Here is a 21,118-nt window from a genome sequence, read left to right as displayed (position 1 = left end):
CTTGCTGACTGCAAGCAGTGGAAGTATTGACTTGCCCTGGCTTTGATTCAGCCCTGAATACACAGATGTCCTGCTGTCAGCTTGCCTGTTATAGGCAGCTTGCAAGCTCTCCTCTCCCCCAGATTCCTCAGGCTGTGATTCATCTTGTTTCCCTAGGCATCTTGGCATCATGGGTCAGTCCCAGATATGGGTGGAGATGTCCAGTCATTTAATTCCTCAGGAATTCCTGACACCCAGAAAAAAAATTAGCTTCTAGTAAAAACTGTCTCTTAAAGCAACTACCCTGAGCATCGTCTGCTCTGAGGCAGCCCAGCCCCGCAGCTTCGCAGTGCGCAGGAGCCAGCCCCAGAGGGAAGGCGGGGTTCTTCTGTGCTTAGTGACTCCCTGTGAATTTGATTGACTGCCAAAGATTCCAAATTTATGATTTGTTCAGGAGAATAGACATGGTATAAGGCAATGAGGAATATACTAAAATTTTTGTCCTGATACCATTCTATTGAAGCTAAAGCCACAGATTCTATAACTGCATTGTATCGCTGCACTGTATCTGGGCTACAAAGTCCCCCCGCCCCTCCCCCCCGGGCTTTGGCTGCTCTCCTCCACACCACAGAATGCTGCTTGTTGGACCTTGTCCCCTCCAGTGTTTAGACAGGGTCACTTTCCTGAAGACACAAGCAGTCCTCATTTAGCATGGACCCTGTGCCACCCAACACTTGCTATCTCATGTCTTTGCCAACTGTAGAGCAATGCTGAGCATTGGGTGGATGAACCCTGTAGACCACATGCATCCTGCCTAAGGTGAGACTTGAGCCTAAAGATGGCAAAATGGAAGCCCAGAGTTTAAACTGAGGCCTGCCTACAGAGTTCTGGCCACACTTGTTATCAAAGATAGGTAGAAAAATCAATTTAGTTTTCTGGGCTTGGTCTTGGAAGTAGTGTTTCAAAAATAAATAGACAAAAGTATATTTCTTTGTGTTGAGCATGCTGTTAATCTAGTCCAGGAGTTGGTGATTTTTTTTTCCAGCAAAAGTTAGATAACAAATATTTAGGCTTTGTAGATTATTCTTTCATTTTAAAATACTTTTTTTGTGGTGCAAGGTGTTATACATACCACACAAGTACTGTACCACTGGGCTTCATCTTTTGCTCCAAAATAACTTTGAAAATACACAAACCAGTTGGGCGTGTCAGCATACACCTGTAATCCCATTACTTGGGAGACAGAAACAGGAGGATCGCAGGTCCTAGGCCAGCCTTACGGACTTAGCAAGCCCCTCAGCAACTTAGCAAGGCGTTATTTCAAAATAAAAAATGAAACAGGCTGGATATGTGGCTCAGAGGTAGAATGCTCCTGGGTTCAGTTTCCAATTACACACACACACACACACACACACACACACACACACACACACACACAGTGAAAACTATCCTATAACTTGCAAACTGACCCCTTAACTCTGGCTTAAAATGTATATGGGTGGGCTGGATGTGGTGGCACACGCTTGTAATCCCCATGCTTGGGAGGCGGAGACAGGAAGATCACACAGGTTCAAAGCCAGCCTTGCTGGCTTAAGATACCCTGTGTCCAAAAATAAAAATATAAAATAGGTCTGGGAGTATAGCCCAGAGGTAGAAGGGTTCCATCCCCAGTACCACACAAAAAAATGTGGATGGCTACTTATTTTTATTTTTTATTTTTGGTGGTACTGGGGTTCCTGGAAGCCCTTCTACCTCCGGGCTACACTCCCAGACCTATTTTTACATTTTTATTTGGAAACAGGGTCTCCTAAGCCAGCGTGTGCTGGCTTCGAACCTGCGCGATCATCCTATCTCTGCCTCCCAAGCATGGGGATTATAAGCGTGCGCCACCACGCCCGGCTTATGGCCACTTATTTTAAGGATAGAGTATTAAAGACACTGTAAGACAACATTTTGCAGTTATATTCTTTCTTAATTTGGGTTACTATAATCAGTTACTATAATAGACTGGAAGGTTTAGAAACAAAAGACATATTTCTCACAGTTCAAGGTTAGTCAAGGGACAAAATAAAAATGAACTGGCTGCAAAAGACTCGATATGACTAGACTTAAAGTTGAGGCATAATTAGGCCCTTTAAGGGAAACTAAATGTTGTTTCAGAAATTTTAGCCAGGGAGTCTTGACTTCGATTTTGTTGGGGGAGGGTGCTGGGGATTTATTCAAGGCAGTCTACCTCAAGCTGCACCCCTAGCCCCACTTGGTTTTATTTGGAAACAGGATCTTACCAAGCTTATCTCAGCGAGGCTGCTGTGAACCTGCACTCCTCTCGTCTCAGCCTCCCAAGTCCTGGGATGACAAGTGTGCGTACCTGGGCCAGTCTTGACTTTAGAAGCCATGCTCACCTATGATACCATTTCTGTTTGATAAAGCACTAAAATAGCTTTATCAGCAGGGCAGTGATGCTTGTTTTCCTCATTGGCGATGAGTATAAAAGTAGCTATGGAAGACCAATATGCAGACAGATTTAGACCTATGAGACTGTTAAGCTCGCCTAGAATGTATAAAGGCCTTTTAAATATAAGAACAGTTAAAGGAAGCAAAGTGGCGTATTTGTTGGTGAGGGCAGGGTGTTCTTGACTGGAAAAAGCATGGAAGAAAACTTGTAGGTATGGGTTCTTCAAGATCACGTCTAATGCAAGCCAGGTGTGGTGGCGCACACTTGTAATCTGAATGCTTGGGAGGCTGGGACAGGAGGATCGCAGGTCCACTGCCAGCCTCAGCTACTTAGAGAGGCCCTCTGCAAATTAATGAGACCTTGTTTCAAAATAAAGGATAAAAAATAGGGCTGGGGGTGTACATCGGAATGCCCCTGGGTTCTATCCCCACTACCACACACACAATAGAGTATGTCTCATGCAGTATGCTGCTTTCTTGGTTTAAAATACGTTTTTAAAAGGTCTCCGATTTAGCCCATCTAGAATGTGCATGTACCTTACTTGGTCATCTAACCCTGTTAAATGGGATTCTTTGTTCTCTACTGATAAAATACTCTTGTGAGATCAAAAGTGCCAAATACTGCCTGGTGTGGTGGTGCACACCTGTAATCCCTATACTTGGGGAGGGATCTAATCACCACCAAAGCCCCCACCTCTAATCCTAACCTTGGAGTTTAGTATTTGAATATATGAATGGGGGGCATAAGTATTCAGAACATTGCAGTACCCTCTAGTGATTGTGAAAGAATGAAAATGTATTAACGTCAAAGATGTTGAGTTTCTTGATTTTTTAAAAGGATATATCATTTTTTACATACAGAAAAATGTGTACACGTTCTAATTTTTTTTCAGTCATGGCCCTATGCAGTCTGCTTTGACCAGGTCTTCTTTGTATACCTCATAAGAACACCGTGGACTCTTCAAGAGTAGTCACGCTGATCGGCGTGGACTAGGCAGAAGGCCTTGATGCTTCTCTGCGAAGCAGTTGGCACATGATGGGCTTGATGCTTTGGTTATTTCAACACGTCCTTATTCTCTGTCCTTACTGCCTGAGGAATAAGATATTGCCTGTATAACTCTCTACTAATACCCTAGTGGAGATGCTTTTATTTATTTTTCTTTTCCTTTTTGGTGGTACAAGGATTGAAGCCAGGGGCATTCTGCCTCTGGGCTATACCTCTAGACCGATTTTGTTTTTTATTATGAAATATAGTTGTGCTAAATTACCAGCTGAGGCTGGCTTCCAACCTGTGGGATCACAAATTTGTGAGCAGGGGTAGGTAGTGGAGGAGTCATCCTTCCCAAGCAAGAAAGGAAATTCTTTTTGGTCTGGGCAGCTGATGGGATTCTTTTAATTATTTTCCCTGTTTAACTGACCTGGAAGAGTCTTCATAGGGAAGAACAGATCTCTCTCTCCCTCCCCCCCCTCTCTCTTTTGTGGTACTGGGGGTAGAACCCAGGGGCTTTTCTCACTAAGTTGCTGAGAGCCTCACTCAGTAGCTGAGGCTGGCTTTGAACCTGTGCGATCCTCCTGTCTCAGCCTCCCAAGCGCTGGTGTCAAACCTGTGATCCTCCTGTCTTGATCTCTTAAGGACTGGGATTACAGGTGTGTACCATCATGTCCAGCTTAAGATGCTTTCATTTCTTTAAAGTTAGCGGGGAAGCCGGGCGTGATGGCACACACTTGTAATTCCAGCACTTGGGAGGCTGAGACAGGAGAATCACACAGGTTCGAAGCCAGCCTCAGCCACTGAGTGAGGCTCTCAGCAACTTAGCGAGACCCTGTTTCCAAATAAAGTATAAAATAGGTCTGGGAGTATAGCCCAGAGGTAGAAAAGCCCCTGGGTTCCTCCCCCAGTACCCTCCCCCCACACACACACAATAATGAAGTTAGTGGGGAGAGAAGCTTGTCTGTAGCCTGTGTGTGCGGACAACTCATACAGGAACATTGACCTGGGGTTTCAGACCAGGACCCTCTGAAGGGGCTCAGGAGCCTGACATCTGCTCATTTTGCCCTTCTTGGAGGCAGAGCCCATGCCTGCAACCTTCCTTTTCACCAGGGACAGTGGTGCTGCCTGGTTTCAGCAAGGACGTTCCTGAAGGGTACTGGTAGACTTTAATGCCAGTCCTTCTCATACTAGTTTCTGCTTTCTAAAACTAGGCTGTGTATACTCTGTGGAGCTACTTGATTTGCTGAGCTATTGCTCTGAGTTCTTGTCTGGAAAGGTTGAAACAAGGTTCTCCTGTCTAGAAACAAGACGGGAAGAGGCTGCAGCTGAGTGCGGGTTTCACCGTGAGGCTCACTTGCCCTCAGAGACCCATGGAATTTGTGTAGATAAAGCGAGGGGGCGAGCGTGAAGGTGGGTGAAGTCACACGCCGTGTCTTTTTGACTAACTCCTCTTCACTCTGAATGTGTCTCGTGGAAGCTCACATGTCTCTGTTTGTTCTAGAGTTGTTTTCCACTTACAGCAGAGTGGACAGCAGTGGCGGGCCGGCATTCCTTTTATAAACATGACTGGTACTCTTCAAAGTATTTCAGGGCGGTGTTCAAATTTGTGAGCGGGGGTAGGTAGTGGGGGAGTCATCCTTCCCAAGCAAGGAAGGAAATTCATTTTGGTCTGGGCAGCTGATGGGATTCTTTGAATTATTTTCCCTGTTTAACTGGAACAGTCTTCATAGGGAAGAACAGGGCTCTTTGTGTGTGTGTGTGTGGGGGGAGTATTGGGGGTGGAACCCAGGGGCTTTTCTCACTAAGTTGCTGAGAGCCTCACTCAGTAACTGAGACTGGCTTTGAACCTGTGTGACCCTCCCATCTCAGCCTCCCAAGTGCTGGGATTACAAGCGTGCGCCACCATGCCCGGCCTAAGAACAGGGCTCTTTGAGGTGCCTTCCTTTGCAGGACCTACGTGCCCCCTGCCCTCCAAGAGCGAATGCAGATGGGAGGCACTTCCGAGAGTCCTCTGTGACCACAGACTGTGCTCCAGCCATGGCCTTTGGTTGGCTACCAGAGGAGGCAGTCTAGAGTGTAAGGTTAGCCATAAAGCCACAATGGGGAGAGCCCAGAAGCCCCTCAGGATGAAATAGTTTCTGGTCCACAGTGTATCATTGTGGAGAGACATATGTACTTAAGTGTATGTATGTATGTGTATATATATATATATATATATATATATATATATATATATATATATATATATTGTGTGTGTGTGTGTGTGTGTGTGTGTGTGTGTGTGTGTGTGTATGGAGAAAATCAGTTATAGGGGTAAAGGTTTCACCACTGTGCCAGTACTTACTTGATTATAGACCCAGAATGAATATTAATTTTTCCCCCCTAGGATGTTGGGGAAGAAATTTGGACAAAATAATATGTAACCTATGTCTCAGTCTAGTCACAAGTCAAAGTCAGGATTTTTAGAATACTAAAGACCATAAATCTTCCATCTCTTGAGTTTTCCCACAGGTTGGAAATACAAAACGGGACTAACTTGAGTGCATTTTAGAGTTGATTTTTTTTTCTTGCTTTATCCTTAGCAGAGATGGATATAGTTTTCCCAAGATATCTGTATTTGTCACTCCTTGGTATATATATATATTTTTATTGTCTGAATAACTTGTAACAGCTATAGTAGAGAAACATTGCTCCTTAATAAAGTTTCCAACAAATGCAGCCATAAGGCATATCTTGAAACAAGGCTTCTTACTTTTATTTTTCTTAGTTTGAATTCTGATTATTTAAAAATAAGGCAGGTGTACACTTGTAATCCCAGTACTTGTTAGGCTGAAATGGGAGGATTGCAGGTTTGAGGCTAGTCTCAGCATTTAGTGAGACCCTCAGTAACTAAGACCTTGTTTCAAAATAAAAAATATAAAAGGGCTCAGGTGTAGCTCACAGAATGCCACTGAGTTAACTCCACAGAAAGCCACCAGCACTTAAACTAGCTAATGAACTGTTAGGCTCTTTTTATAATATGTATTTGATAAAATTAGACCACTTCTGGGTCTGCCAGCTGTTGAGAACTGAACACCCACAGCAGCACCTAAGGAACTGAAATTGGATCTCTGGATGGATCTATTTAAAGTAGGCAGCGGCAGCGCCATGTAAATTGTTTCTCTCAGACTGCATTTATTTAAGTCTGAGTCATAAATTATTGAATAGCATTACTTTCTTTCTCTTTTTTTTTTTTTTGCGGGTCTGGGGATGGAACCCAGGGGCATTCAACCTCTGAGCTACACCCCCTGACCTATTTTTTCTTCTGTGTGTGTGGGGGGGTACTGGGGGCGGAACGGAACCCAGGGGCTTTCTACCTCTGGGCTACACTCCCAGACCTATTTTATACTTTATTTGGAAACACGGTCTCACTAAGTTGCTGAGAGCCTCACTAAGTAGCTGAGGCTGGCTTCGAACCTGTGCAATCCTCCTGTCTCAGCCTCCCAAGCGCAGGGATTACAAGTGTGCGCCACCGTGCCCATCAGAACACTATTTTATTTTTTGAGGTAGGGTCTTGCTAAGTAGACCTGGCTGGCTTCAAACCTGTTTCTCCTGTCTTGGCCTCCCATGTACTAGTATTATAGGTATGTTTGCCACTATACCTGATGGCAGGTCTTTGTTTCATTTCACGGATATGTAATTTTTACACACACACACACACACACACACACACACACAGCATTTGTTTCCCACTAGTTCTTGCCTGATGCCTACCTCATCTTTATACTGGATACAAGTGACTTTATGTATGAAAAAAGGATTATTTGAATAGTTTCCACTGGATTTTCCTTTTCCCCTGTCTTTTACAGCTCCACCTCCCCCATTCCACAAGCGTCTCTCATTTATCTGAAGTCTTCATTTCTCATTTTCTCTCGTTTCCATGAGTGAAAACATAATGGCTTTTCACTTTGCAACTGCAATCTCACCGAGCTCAAGTTCCATCCATTTTCCTGAGGATGACATAATCATGTTACTTTTTATGGCTGAGTAGAATTCTATCATGTGTATATACTTTGTCATCCATTTCTCTGTTGTTGGACACCTAAGCTAGTTCCATAGTTTGGCTACTGTGAATTGAGCTTCTGTAAACATGGGCCCACATGTGTCCCTACAGTAATCTAGTTTCAGTTCTTTTGTGGAGATCCCTAGAAATGGTATGCCAGGTCGTGGGCGGGTCCATTCCTAGTCTTTTAAGGAGCCTCCATACTGATGACTATGGAGGCTGTACTAACTTGCAATCCCACCATCAGTATAGAAGAGCCTCCTTCCCCACTCTCACTGGCATTTGTTATTTGTATTCTTGATGATTGCCATTCTAACTAGGGCTAGTTGGAATCTCAGTGAAGTTTTGAATGGCATTTCCCTGACTGCTAATGATAGTAAACATTTTTTTAAATTTATTGGCCATTTGTACTTCTTTTAAGATCCATTCCCCATTTTTTTTTTTAGTACTGAGTTTTGTAAAGCTATATATTCTAGATATTAATCCCTTATCAAAGGGGTAGCTGGTGAAGATTTTCTCCCGTTCTGTAGGCTCATAATAGTTTTCTTTGCTACACAGCTTTTTAATCTATTACAATCCTGTTTATTGGTTTATATTTCGTTGGCTTTGGAGTCTCATTTTGAAGAAGTCTCTACTCTTGCCTTTGAGTTGAAGAGTTGGTCCAATGCTCTTTCAATTGCTGCAAGATCTTGGTAATTTCTAGATCTTTTTACATATCTAGAATTGATGCTTGCACAGGGTGAGAGGTTGGGTTTATTTCCATTTTTCTACATATTAATTAGTTTTACCAGTACCATGTGTTGAAATCTTTTCTCAAGCATCTGTCTTTGGACCTTTGTTCAAGACCACTGCTGTGAATTTATTTCTGTACCTTTTGTTCCACTGATTTCTGCTTACTGTAGCTTTATAGTTTGAAGCTGGGTATTGTGATGACTCCATCATGTTTTTTGTGGCTAAGAATTGCTTTGGCTGTCCTGGGTCTTTTGTTTTACCATATAAATTTTAGGAGTGTTTTATTTTTATATTTCTGTGAATAATGTTGGTATTTTAATGGGGATTACATTATATCTGTGTATCGATTTTGGTAGTTGGCCATTTCGAAGATATTTACTCTGCCTATCCAGGAACATGGGAAGTACTTTTTTGATCTTCTAATGCCTTCCACTCTTTCTTCAGTGTTCTGTAGTCTTCATTGTGGTCTTTTACTTTCCTAGTTAGAGGTATTCCTAAGCATTTTATTATTCTTGGAGCAATCATAAATGAGATCCCCCCCCCCCATATTCCTTTCCAGTGGATTGATGAGTGGTATACAGAAAGGCCATTGATTTTTTTTTTTTTTTTTTTTTTGGTACTGGGGATGGAACCCAGGGGCATTCTACCTCCGAGCTATACTCTCAGCCCTATTTTTTATTCTTTACTTTGAAACAGGGTCTCATTGAGTTGTGAAGAGCCTAAGTAGCTGAGGCTAGCTGCAAATTATGACCCTAGTGTCTCAGCCTCCCAAATGCTGGGTTTACAAGTGTGCGCCACCATGCCCAGCAAAGGCTATTGATTTTTGTGAATTGATTTTGTAGCTGGCTACTCTGCTTATCAGCTCGAACAGTCTTTAGTTGATTTTGCTGGGATGATCTTCTAAGATCATGACTTTTGTGTGTGTGTGGGTGTACTGGGGATTGAACCCAGGGGGATTCTATTTCCAAGCTACTCCCCTCAGCCCTATTTTTAAATTTTGAAACAGGGTCCAAGTTGACAAGTTGCACTGCTTGCTGAGGCTGTTCTTGAACCTGTGATCCTCTTGTTTCAGCCTCCCAAGGAGAAGCTACAGCCCCAGCCCCATTTATTTTGAAACAAGGTCTCAACAATTACAGAGTGCCTTACTAAATTGCTGAGGTCGACTACAAACCTACAGTCCTCTGTCTCAGCCTCCCAAGTACTGGGATTCCAAGGGTGTGCCACCATGCCCCGTACTGACACACCAAGTCAAGCATATATGGGAAAGGGGGGAATTCTCAGGTCAGACTAATAAAGGGTACAGGTGCTACTGAAAGACTCCTTTGCAGGATCATGACTAAATGATTACCTATAACTTAAACACATTATTATATTTACTTATATAGTAATTTATCTCTTTGCACTATTAAATAGTTTGAGGCTAGTACTCTCTCAAGTAAACTGGTGATTCAAACAAAAAACAGCCCCTAGAGGGGTCAGATAGCCAGGGGAGGCTGTGCTCAGAATGCAAGCAGGTTATCCCAAGACTTAGAACCAATGACAGAATCACCTCCAACCACAACCTAGCTGCAAGGGGAGGCATGCTGTCAGGAGTCAGAAACAAACAAGGAACCCTGCCTTACTATTTGAAGGGTGGTATTACTAAATAGGTAAATAAGTTACTAGGGCAGCAGCATTTTTTGTTTTATTTAAAAGAATGATCTCTTAGGCATTGGTAAGTATAAAAATGCCTCCCTAAAGTCTTATTCCATCTATGTTGATAGTCATTTTAAATGTCAGCTTTCTAGAGGTATGTTGATACTTAATAAAATAGTTTTAATTGGCATTTTAAACGAGCTATTTTCTTTCTTCTTTTCTGTTAGCTTTATCTTCAGGCCAGGATGAAGGGAGACTGGGCAAGACTCTTACGCCCCACGCTGCAGTTTGGTCTTGTTGCTGCATCCATTTACGTGGGCCTTTCTCGAGTTTCTGATTACAAACACCATTGGAGTGATGTGTTAACGGGACTCATTCAAGGAGCTGTAGTTGCAATATTAGTTGTAAGTATGTGGGCAGCAGCCTCCATCTTGATACTGGTAAACATTTGGATAATTTAGAAAATAGGAAGTCCCCAGTTAGAAGCCAGGCGTGATGGCGCATGCTTATAATCCCAGCATTCGGGAGGCTGAGGCCGGGGGATCACGGTTTGCGAACAGCCTCAGCTATTTAGGCCCTCTGTAACTCAGACCCTATTTCTTTTTTCTTTTCTTTTTTTTTTTTTTGGTGGTACTGGGGTGGAACCCAGAGGCTTTCTACCTCCAGGCTATACTCCCAGACCTATTTTATACTTTATTTGGAAACAGGGTCTCACTAAGTTACTGAGCTTCACTAAGTAGCTGAGGCTGGCTTCGAACCTGTGTGATCCTCCTGTCTAAGCCTCCCAAGCGCAGGGATTACAAGCGTGCATCACCATGCCCGGCTAACAACTTAGACCCTATTTCAAAATAAAGAATGAAACACAGGGCAGGTCGCCAGGTGTGGTGACTCATGCTTGTAATCTCTGCGCTTAGGAGGCGGAGACAAGAGGATCGTGCAGGTTTGAAGCCAGCCGCGCTGGCTTAAGAGACCCTGTTTCCAAATAAAAATATAAAAAATAGGTCTGGGAGTGTAGCCCGGAGGTAGAGGGCTTCCAGGAAGCCTAGTACCAAAAAAAAAAAAAAAAAAAAAAAAAAAGAAGGTCAGGTCAAATGCCCCTGGGTTCCATCCCCAGACCCAGGCAAAGAAAAGAAAAACAAAAAAACCCAGGGTGTGGTGGTTCACGCTTGTAATCCCAGCATTTGGGAGGCTGAGACTGGAGGATTGTGGTTCATGGACAGCCTCAGCTACTTAAAGAGGCCCCCCACAACTTAGTGAGACACTGTTTCAAAATAAAGAATAAAAAGTCGGGCAGGGGGTGTAGCTCAGAGGTTGAATGACCCTGGGTTCCATCCCCAGACCTGGGGGGGGGGGGGGATCCTCAGAAAACTGACAAGGCAGAGTTTAGCCGAATAATTCCTAGTGAGTAAGAATAATAATGTTATTAATAATACTAAAAGTCATGTCAGGATAGCTACGAGCTAAAAGTAAGAGCCTCTGGCTTTAAAATTTTTGGTATGAACTGAGAATTTACACAAATAGTTTTCATTAAGTGTTGGTAGAACGAAGTTATTTGCCAAAGGCATAACAAAGCAACTCTAGAATAGTCTTTACAAAAATATCCTATTAGCAAGTTTATTTCATTAACTACAACACCATCCGAGGGATATCTTTTTTGTTTAAATTTATGTTCACAAATGTCTTCCAACTTTATATATGGTTCATAAACTAATGTAAATTATACTATTAAATTTTTGCTCTGTTCTAAGTGTAACATGTTCTATACAGGCTGTGTATGTATCAGATTTCTTCAAGGAGAGAAATTCTCCTTTTAAAGAAAGAAAAGAGGAGGACTCTCATACAACGCTGCATGAAACGCCAACAGGAAATCACTATCGGAACAATCACCAGCCTTGAAGGGGTGGCAGGGTGCGTAGACGAAGCCAGCCTGCTTTCTAAAGGAAAATAATTGTAACCAGAAGACAAGAGGAAGTGTCTCTCTTCCCAGTGTACAGGCCTTTAAGGGACTGCTGCTGCTGCTATACCTCTTGGATGCCCACTTTATCTGTGTATATAGTTACATTTAACACAATGGTTCTCTAATAGCTAAGTTCATTAAAAAAATTCAAGCCTTCCACTAAAACAATGCCCCCACCTGTACATTTTTTATTAAAAAGTAATGCTTATGTACATATGTGTATGTAATACGCTTTCTTAGAATGTTTGATTTAAATATACATTTTAAAACGTTTAAGCACAACTGTCTTGAGATGGGAAAAATCACATCAACACTGAACCATTTGTAGTCACTGTAGTCAAGCAGGTAGCGAATAATGTTAAAACTCCATGTTCCTCAAACTATAAGTAGAGGCTGGCGGCAAACACAATATCTCTCTTGATTTTGGTAATTCCTAAGAGAAGAGAAAAAATAAGTTTCAAGCCTTCAAGACCACAAAGCATGTTAACGTCTTATTACTGCATTTTAAAGAGTAAGCTATCTGGATTCAATTGGTAAGAAAGTAGCCTGGAAAATAAAACAACCTTACTAGTCTTACTAGTCCTGTTCACAGCCATCTAAGAGGCAGGAAAATTAGAAACCAGAACTCTGTTCTTTACACTGTGTGACTGCGGGGTAAATTATTTATAAAGACATCCTGGAAAGGACTAAACTATCACCAGAAGCTATTTGATCCAAAACCATAGACCTTTACTCAATATCACAAGACAGTATTTTTTTTCTGATACCATTTGAAATTCTTTTCATATTAAAGCAGGACAATCAAGATAAATTTTATTTTTAAAACATTCATGTCTAAGATATAAAACTGATGAAATAGGCCTGCATCTACCAATGATGTGGAAATAAAAGCCAGTTTTTACAAACCTCTTCAGATACCAGAGTTACTAGAAATCACTAGTGTCAACGTAGTATGAGCAACAACAGGGTTGCCACTCTTTGACACTTCAGTATTTTCTTAGGCAAGATTCAGGAGAAATGACAAAATTGAGAACAAGCATGCCTAGGGCTGCCCCTAAGCATTATTACCACATCGGTCTAGCCATCCTTATGATCCCTCTCACCTTGCCACTCTACGGACTTGCCTTTAATGCAACAGCAAGGATTATGTTATAAGCCCCAAGTTGGAGCACACCACGCCAGGGCGCCAAGCCTCATTTCACTTACTTCCTTTCTCTTCCCAACCTTTACTTCTACTCCCTGCTCACTCAGCCACACCAGCCTCATGTCACTCAAGCACACAAAGGACCTCAATTGCCACCATCTGTGTGGAGGCTCCTAGGCCGCCATAGACTTAAGACCACCTGATATAATCGCTGGAGTGGTTAATGACTGTCTCCTCCACCCTAGAATGTAAAGGTCTGTGAGGTTCAATGTGTATCCCCTTGTGCTTAAAACAATGACTGGCACAGAATAAGTGTACAATGCATGTATGTGAATGAATACATGTAAATAAATGCACACAACACCCTGAAAATTATTTCCCAGCCAATGTAACAGCACATACCTGTAATCTCAGTACGTAGAACATGAGAGAGCAGGATCATTGGCAGTGTGTGATAACTTAGACCCCTTTCAATATAAAAAATGAAGAGATGTGGGAGCGTAGCCCCGTGGTACAATCCCACTGTGTTATATTCCCAGTCTATAAAATATTTTCCATATAAATCCTCTAAATTTGTAAACACTACTAATTGACCTTCCATGGCAATTCAAAGAACAGCTCAAAATGCCCTACTAGGTTGCACCAAGAACTCAACTCATAAAATTTTCCTAAATTATTAGAAAAAACTTATGAACTGGGTACTGACCTTCTGCAAATTTATTTTCCAGTTCAGTGTTTCCAATGGCTTTTGCTGCCTGACACATCTGTCGAAGCAATTCTTCCAGGCGCCTCATACAACGAATTATGCTGCCTGTACAGAAAAGGAGCAAATCACTTGTAAAGTGGGCAAAATAAAGAATAGAAGAATTTTTGTTAAAAGGCAAGGCAGGAAAACATAGGATGATTAACTAATAGAAGTTTGGGGACTTTCCATGAAGTAAATAAGGTACCAGACCTGACTGGTTGCCTGCTAGGCGCTAGGAGGACAATAACTTTAATTTCAGCCAGGCGCGGTGGCGCACACATTCGGGAGGAATCCCAGCATTTGGGAGGCTGAGACCGGAGGATCGTTGTTCACTACAGCCTCAGCTACTCAATGAGGCCCTCCAGAACTTAGACCCTGTTTCAAAATAAAGAAGAAAAAATAGGCTAGGGGGTGTAGGTCGGAGGTTGAATGCCCCTGGGTTCCATCCCCAGACACACACACAAAAATTTAATTTCTACCTTTTATAAGTGAGACATGGACAAATTGTATGTTGATACTGGGTGTGGTGGCAAATGTCTGTAATCACAGTACTTGGGAGCATGAGACAGGAGGATCAAAGGTTTAAGACCAACCTCAGGAACTTAGTGAGACCCTATTTCAAAATAAAATAGGAATGGGGTGTACCTCAGAGGTTGAATACCCCTGGTTTAATTCCCTGTATCCTCCACCTCTTGCCGTATATATAGATCTATAGATATGCTGTATGAGGGAGGGGGAGAGCATTAGCGAGCCAAACACTTGCTATTAGAAGTAGGGGGAAGCCAGGCGTGTGGTGCATGCTTGTAATCACAGTAGTTGAGAGGCTGAGACAGGAGCATCGCGCAGGTTCGAAGCCAGCCTCAGCTTCTTAGTGAGGCTCTCAGGAACTTAGTGACTCCCTGTTTCCAAATAAAAATATAAAAAAATAGGTCTGGGAGTATAGCCCAGAGGTAGAAAGCCTGTGGGTTCCACCCCCAGTACCACCAAAAAAAAGTAGGGGGAAGAAGTCTGGCAAAGACATCATCTGAGGGTATAAGAATGGGGTTTGTCAGGCAGTGACCAGAGAAGTCCACTTAATGCAGAAAAGCCTAACGAAGTACAGCTAAGCAGAGCCTGGGTGTGACCTACTGGATACCATGCCTGCTGTCCTGTCAAATGCAACATGATCAGAAAGGTCATTTTAAAGGAGGGACTGGTTGGGTTTGTTTTGTTCGTTGCTGGGGATCAAATCCATGGGCATGTATCCTCCATGCTGCATCCTCAGCCTTTTTAAATTTGAAACAAGGTCTTGCTAATTTGCTGAGGTTGGTCTCCAACCAGTCATCCTCCCGTCTGAGACTCCAAAGTACTAGGATTACAGGTGTGTACCCCTATGCCTATCTTTTGACCTCAGATCGTTTAATCAGTGCTGTCTTCACAGTATTCCCTCAAGGAAGCACAAAAGAGGGAATAAGCACTTTACCATGGATCTTCACTACGACAGTATCTGTTTTAAATCAAAAGCTATAAGCAGTTAGTTTCAGACTGTACAAGGAGGGGCCTGGGATCCTTTCTCCAAGTGCTACCAACCTGAACAAAAAACTCCCAGGACTCTGAAAATACATTAGGAACATCAGATCTCAAAATGTAAGCTACAAGCCAGGCGTGATGGTGCACACCTGTAATCCCACCATTTGGGAGGCTGAGACTGGAGGATCACAGTTCATGGCCAGTCTTGGCTACTTAGTGAGGCCCTTTGCAACTCAGTGAGACCTTGTTTCAAAATAAAGAATAAAAAATAGGTCTGGGGGTGTAGCTTGGAGGTAGAATGTCCCTGGGTTACATCCCCAGTACCACACACACACAAAAAAAAAAAAAAAAAAAAAAGAAAGAAAGAATAAAAAATAGGTCTGGGGGTGTAGCTTGGAGGTAGAATGTCCCTGGGTTACATCCCCAGTACCACAAAAAAAAAAAAAAAAAAAGGTACATGTGAAGCTAAGACAGAATTAAAGGTTCGAGGACAGCTTCAGCAATTTATTGAGATTCTCAACAACCTAGCAAAACTCTTTCAAAACAAAAAAGAGCTGAAGGTAAAGCTTGGAGGTAGAATGTTTCTGGGTTCAGTTCCTAGTCTCCCCCCAACACACACAAAGCTGCCTTTACATGTCCAACACTAGGAGACAGACTGTGCACTATTAAACTATATACTCCATTTTTGTGGGTGTGGATCTGTAAGGAGGACGTGAGCACTAGCCCTGGGAAGTAACTGTCGGGCTTGCGTACTGCTTACATACGCTAACCACGTGACAATGGGAAGGCACATGACTTGGTCCTGTCTAAGCTTAGTGATTGAAAACTGGTAAAATATAGGCATACATTTATTATTAATTATTCTATGTAAAGGTAAGTTTGTTAAAAACTATCTAGTACTTAATAAGTATCAACAAATGCTGATTTTTATCAGAATGTGATAATAATAGGAAGCAGAGTTAGGAAAAACAACCATAGCAAGGACGCTATTTTATAGATACTAGTCTATACTCTCAAATCAGTAGCTATTTCTCCCCATTATTCTACCTTAAATACAATTTTATCTTCTATTCCATGACACTATATTGTTTTTCTTCTTATTTCAATGAGTTCTCCTCCTTTATCTCCTTTGCTGACTCTCTCCTCAGTTCTAAATATTGAAATACCCCAGATCTCAGGCCTGGCCCTTTATACCTTCCATGACCGTATTTTCTTCTTGATCCCCCGCTCTGAAGGAAAACTAAACCCAGTCACTCCTTATCATATCAATCAAACTGATTTAACAAATACTTACTGCCATATTGCCATTTGATACTATCCCCCCCCCCCACACACACACACTGCATTTTTAATTTTTGTTACTGCTTCTCAGGTTCTTCTTACTTGGTTGCAAGCCTAATGAGAACAGGTAATTTATGCTTATTTTTCCATCCCAGAATCCAGACCTGTGTTTTGTACATAGGATGTATTGAACTAAAACTTAAAATATATTTTTTATACCAGGGATTGAACTTGAGCGAGGAGGGAGTCCTACCACTGAGCTACACACCAGGCATATTTATTACTATTTTTTAAAATTTGAAACAGTGCTTTGCTAAGTCACTGTGTAACTTGTAACACACACACACGTGCGCGCGCACACAAATATACAGAGAAAACCTGCAATCTACCTGTCTTAGCTTCCCAAGTATTGAGATTATAGGTGTATGCTGCTGTGCCTGACTTGAATTAACTTATTAAGTGAATTTCATGGAAAAGAACATAACATGGCATGATATATGCATACAAAGCACACATGAATATATAATATTGAGAATAACAGAAAATACAGTATTTAGTACACATTTGACACACTCAATCGCCACATGGATCTTATGAGACAGGTGTGTGTGTGTGTGTGTGTGTGTGTGTGTGTGTGTGTGTGTGTGTGAGAGAGAGATAATAGGTACTGAGTCCAGGGGCACTGTACCTCTGAGCTACACCCTTGCCCTATTTTATTTTTTATTTTGAAACAGGGTCTCCGTTGCTGAGGGCTTTAGTAAGTTGTCCAGGCTGGCCACGAACCTGCAATCTTGTCTAAGTCTCCCAAGTACTGGGATTACTAGTATGTACCAAGATGACCCACAAGACAAACAAGCACTCTTAATTCTCTTAATTCTCATTTTATAAATCACATCATTGAGGTAAACAGTGAAAGTGATTTACCTAAAGTTACGCAACTATGCCACACAGAAATGTCTATCACAAAAAATAGTGTAATTGTATTTCTACCAGGGCAGTAGCATTTTTAAAGTGTGCACTGCACTGGGCGTGGTGGCGTAGGCTTTAATCCCCGCACTTGGGAGGTGGAGACAGGAGGATTGCGCAGGTTCGGAGCCAGGCGCACTGGCTTAAGAAACCCTGTTTCCAAATAAAAGTATAAAAAATAGGTGTCTGGGAGTGTAGTCCGGAGGTAGAAGGGTTTCCAGGAACCCCAGTACCACCCCCCCCAAAAAAAGCATTGTTTAGTTTTCTCCAATAAATGGCACTATTTTGTTAATAACCCTATATGGTAATTTTGGAGAAAATATAAAATTCTATCTTCATAAAAGAGCCATCTGTTTTTACAAAAGAGAAGGCTGGGTCAGGAGGGTTTGTGGAATGAAAATGTTGCCAATGTATTATTGAGTTAGCAATATTTGCAATAAAGAGGTTAAAAAACAAACAAAAACCATCAGAATGGAATTTGAGCTTCTCAGAAGCCACAGTACAAACCATTTACCTGACAACTCAGTCTAGCAGGAAGTACCATGTGTATGCACAATACCTTCTCTCCTCATAAGGGTGACCCTGGGGAGGCTGAGCAATACTGCCCGGGGCCCTGGACCAGTGAGGGCAAGATACCTGCTTTCTGAACACACCCATAGGTCACAGTAGTAAGACTACCCAGATGTTACTTCAGGTAATAGGAGGTTTATGGGGATGAGACTGATCATAAATGAGCCAGCATATAGGGCCCTCAAAAGACCAATGGGAATACTACATTAAAAAAGACTACTAATACCACCTCCTACATATCTACATAGTCTACATAGTAGGCTATCACCTACTTTCCCCATGGTTTAAAGAGTGAGCCAAGAAGATACCAGCAGTTAATAGAAAAGATGACTATATTGGAAGCCTGGGTTGTAGTCCAGATTCTATTGCTAAATAATTAGTTCTCCTTACCTAACTGCTCTTTCTTCTCTTTCTCATTTGTAAGATAAAATCAAGATTTGCTTATTTATATTTGGGTGGTGCTACAGACTGGACTGAACTATACTCTAGCCTCAATAAATAAGACTAAGGCAGCTTAATCTACTCTGGATCTGTCTCACTTAAGAGATAAATTCTTTGAAAAGGGCAAGCTCTGAAGGAATATACGGTCTTACTATGGTTCTCTAGCCAATAAATTCAAAGTCCATAGCTATTTTGTTCCGCCTCTCCTATCAAAAAGTCCACAGACTCACAAAGAGAAAACTTCTGGCCCTCAATTATGGCCTGTCTCCACTACACAATTGTATAGTTATTTGGCTCCCAATATAAGAGAAGCTCCTAAAATGAGTCAAAAACAAAAAATGATAGCCAGAAAAGAAACATGTTGTATAAAATTTAACCACTAAGCACAGAGTTAAGAGTGATATTTCACCCTCATATAATCTGTACCTTAAAATAACACTTAAAGGTTCTTCTGTTAGAAGAGTAATTGATGTTTACAAAGACATTTAGACATCAAGGTAAAGTAAAATTAAATTGAATATGTTTTGGGAAAGTTGGTACTCTCCAACATTTTCTGAGCATTTATTCTGTAGCATGTTTATAATCTGTATTTTATGAATATTTTCTTGATTCTCACAATTCCATGTGATATGTACTGTTTTGACCAATATCAGAACCAGAATACAGATACTAATATTTAAAGCCCCCAAATTTAACCATATTACAATTCACATAAAAAGGATTTATCTAGATTTTCCAAAAGGAACATATTATATTTATCAGTTTTAATTCATAATCCAACTTATACAACTTAAAATATTTTAGTAAGTTCTTTATATAAATTGCACTAAACTTCATTTTAGTAGAAATGTTCATTGCTGAGTAATGCTGAAGAATTTACATTATGGGTTTCAAGGAGGGAGTAATACAAAATAAGCAGAATCCAGTCAGATAAATGGTCTATTACTAACTTTGGTGAAATAAGGCATCAGATAACTATAGATTAAGAACAAAATAAGAAGTAACTACTCTTCTCAAGAGCCTGGCTGTAAAAGGAATGATACATTGAGGGTGAAGAAGATAACTGTTTCAGAAAAAAAAAAAAAATGACAGCAACAGCTAATGTTTATTAATGCTATGGGACAGGCACTGTACTAAAGACTACAGCTTTATGTTATTCTCAAAATGAAGTAGGAGCAGTTATCTTTTCTAAAGAAACTGAGGCACAATTAAGAAAACACTGCCCAAGACATTAGTGAGCAGGTAGGACTTAAAGCTCAGGACCTGTGCTCCTAACCCTGTCAGCTGCTGGCTGGAGAGAGTGTGGATGAGGAATTTAAGCAGATGTGTATGTTGGATGTGGTTCAAGATTGAAGAGAGTAGCACAAAGTATGATGGAAGGTCCTGGGACTCAGAGAAACACAGGGGCAGTATTTCTTCTAAAAAATTAAGGACCAGAGAATTTCTAGGTAAGAAAATGGCCTAACGGCTTTGTCCCTTCCTTCTGAAGCAGAGTGAGTGAAGGCTGGGGTGGAGCTGAGGTCAATGCTCAAGGACAGCAGGGAGGATCTGCTCCGGAGCTGCCTCTAAGGGAAGTGCCAGAGAAGCCCAGAGAGAAGTCCTGCATGGAGGGCAGTTTCTGGCAGCAGATGGGCCTGAGAGTACATTTCAGTCATGCCATCTACCATCCGACAGACTCTACTCCTCAAAGAGAACTGACAAGTTATGGGAAAGACTAAAGGAGGTAGTATGTCCAAAGTGCCTGGCACATAGCGCGTGCTCAGGAATGATCATCATCTACTATTACTAGAAAAGTTTGACGTGATTCTGAGGTTAGACTATGGCTTTGGGTGGCACCAAGCTATACAGCTCACTTTTTTTTTTTTTTACTAGTACAACCTTCTAAAAATTTATATATAGAGAAAAAGTTGGTGATGCATGAGGCAGAAGGAAGAATGAGAATTCCAATTACATCCTAATTCTATCTTTCTGGCTAGAGAACAAGAAACATCTGAGGGACTTAGAGGAAGGTTCCTGTTACGAAGAGCTTATGTATTAATGTCTACAGTTAATGAAATTGCTATGAGGGTTGTAATCTCATCAGTGGATAAACTCACGATAATGGATTTACTGGATCATAACCTAGGCAGGTGGGCTGTGGCTGGAGAAGGAGGGTCCCTCGGGGTATGGTCTTAGGGTTTACACTTTGTCTCTGAATTCCTTTGTCTGCTGGCTCTCTTGCTTCAAGCCTCCATGATGTGAAAACAGAGCCTTGTTCCCTCCCTCTGTGTTTCCCACCACCATGCCCTAAGATCCACAGACTCTGGGGCCTTGTATGGATCATACCCCAAAATATCAAAAATTAAGAGAATTCTTCCTTCCTCTAAATTGTGTGGTCACTTGTTTTGGATTACAGCGTAAGAATGTTGACTGATGAGTTTTCTAGTCTAAGCAAAGTGGCTCTGTCCCTTCAAGAGCAGACCCCCCACCCCTGCCAAAAAAAAGGTATGAGAAAGTAATTATATAGCTGTTACCTACAGTTTACTCTCTGCTATGGAGGTAATTCATACTGACCTTAATAAAATATTTAAAGATTTTGCAAAAATAAAAAACATTCAGTCATCTGTGTCCCTTACTAGTAAGTAACTGTTAATAGAGAAAATAGTGGTTTCACAGAAGATACTATACTCCAA

General features: G+C 41.6%; 2 protein-coding genes across 3 annotated transcripts in view; one reads left to right on the top strand and one right to left on the bottom strand.

Annotated features, from left to right (window-relative positions):
• The window catches only part of PLPP1 (phospholipid phosphatase 1), a gene marked incomplete at both ends in the record, with an annotated part of 89,869 nt that extends 78,140 nt beyond the window's left edge, over window positions 1-11,729 (top strand). For both annotated transcript variants that reach the window (XM_080706682.1, XM_080706681.1), the window contains 2 exons: window positions 10,061-10,237; window positions 11,601-11,729. In XM_080706682.1, coding sequence (XP_080562808.1) covers window positions 10,061-10,237; window positions 11,601-11,729 — 306 coding nt within the window. The remainder of the gene's footprint in view (window positions 1-10,060; window positions 10,238-11,600) is intronic.
• Window positions 11,730-12,170: 441 nt separating this feature from the next.
• The window catches only part of MTREX (Mtr4 exosome RNA helicase), a gene marked incomplete at both ends in the record, with an annotated part of 95,367 nt that continues 86,419 nt past the window's right edge, over window positions 12,171-21,118 (bottom strand). Inside the window, 2 exons of the mRNA XM_080704417.1 lie at window positions 12,171-12,223; window positions 13,641-13,745. Of these exons, the coding sequence (XP_080560543.1) occupies window positions 12,171-12,223; window positions 13,641-13,745 (158 nt within the window). The remainder of the gene's footprint in view (window positions 12,224-13,640; window positions 13,746-21,118) is intronic.

This window comes from Muscardinus avellanarius (genome assembly GCF_963383645.1).
Source record: "Muscardinus avellanarius genome assembly, chromosome: 1".
Classification (NCBI taxonomy): Eukaryota; Metazoa; Chordata; class Mammalia; order Rodentia; family Gliridae; genus Muscardinus; species Muscardinus avellanarius.
The sequence above is the reverse complement of the archived record's forward strand: the minus strand, read 5'-3'. Positions and strand labels throughout refer to the sequence as shown.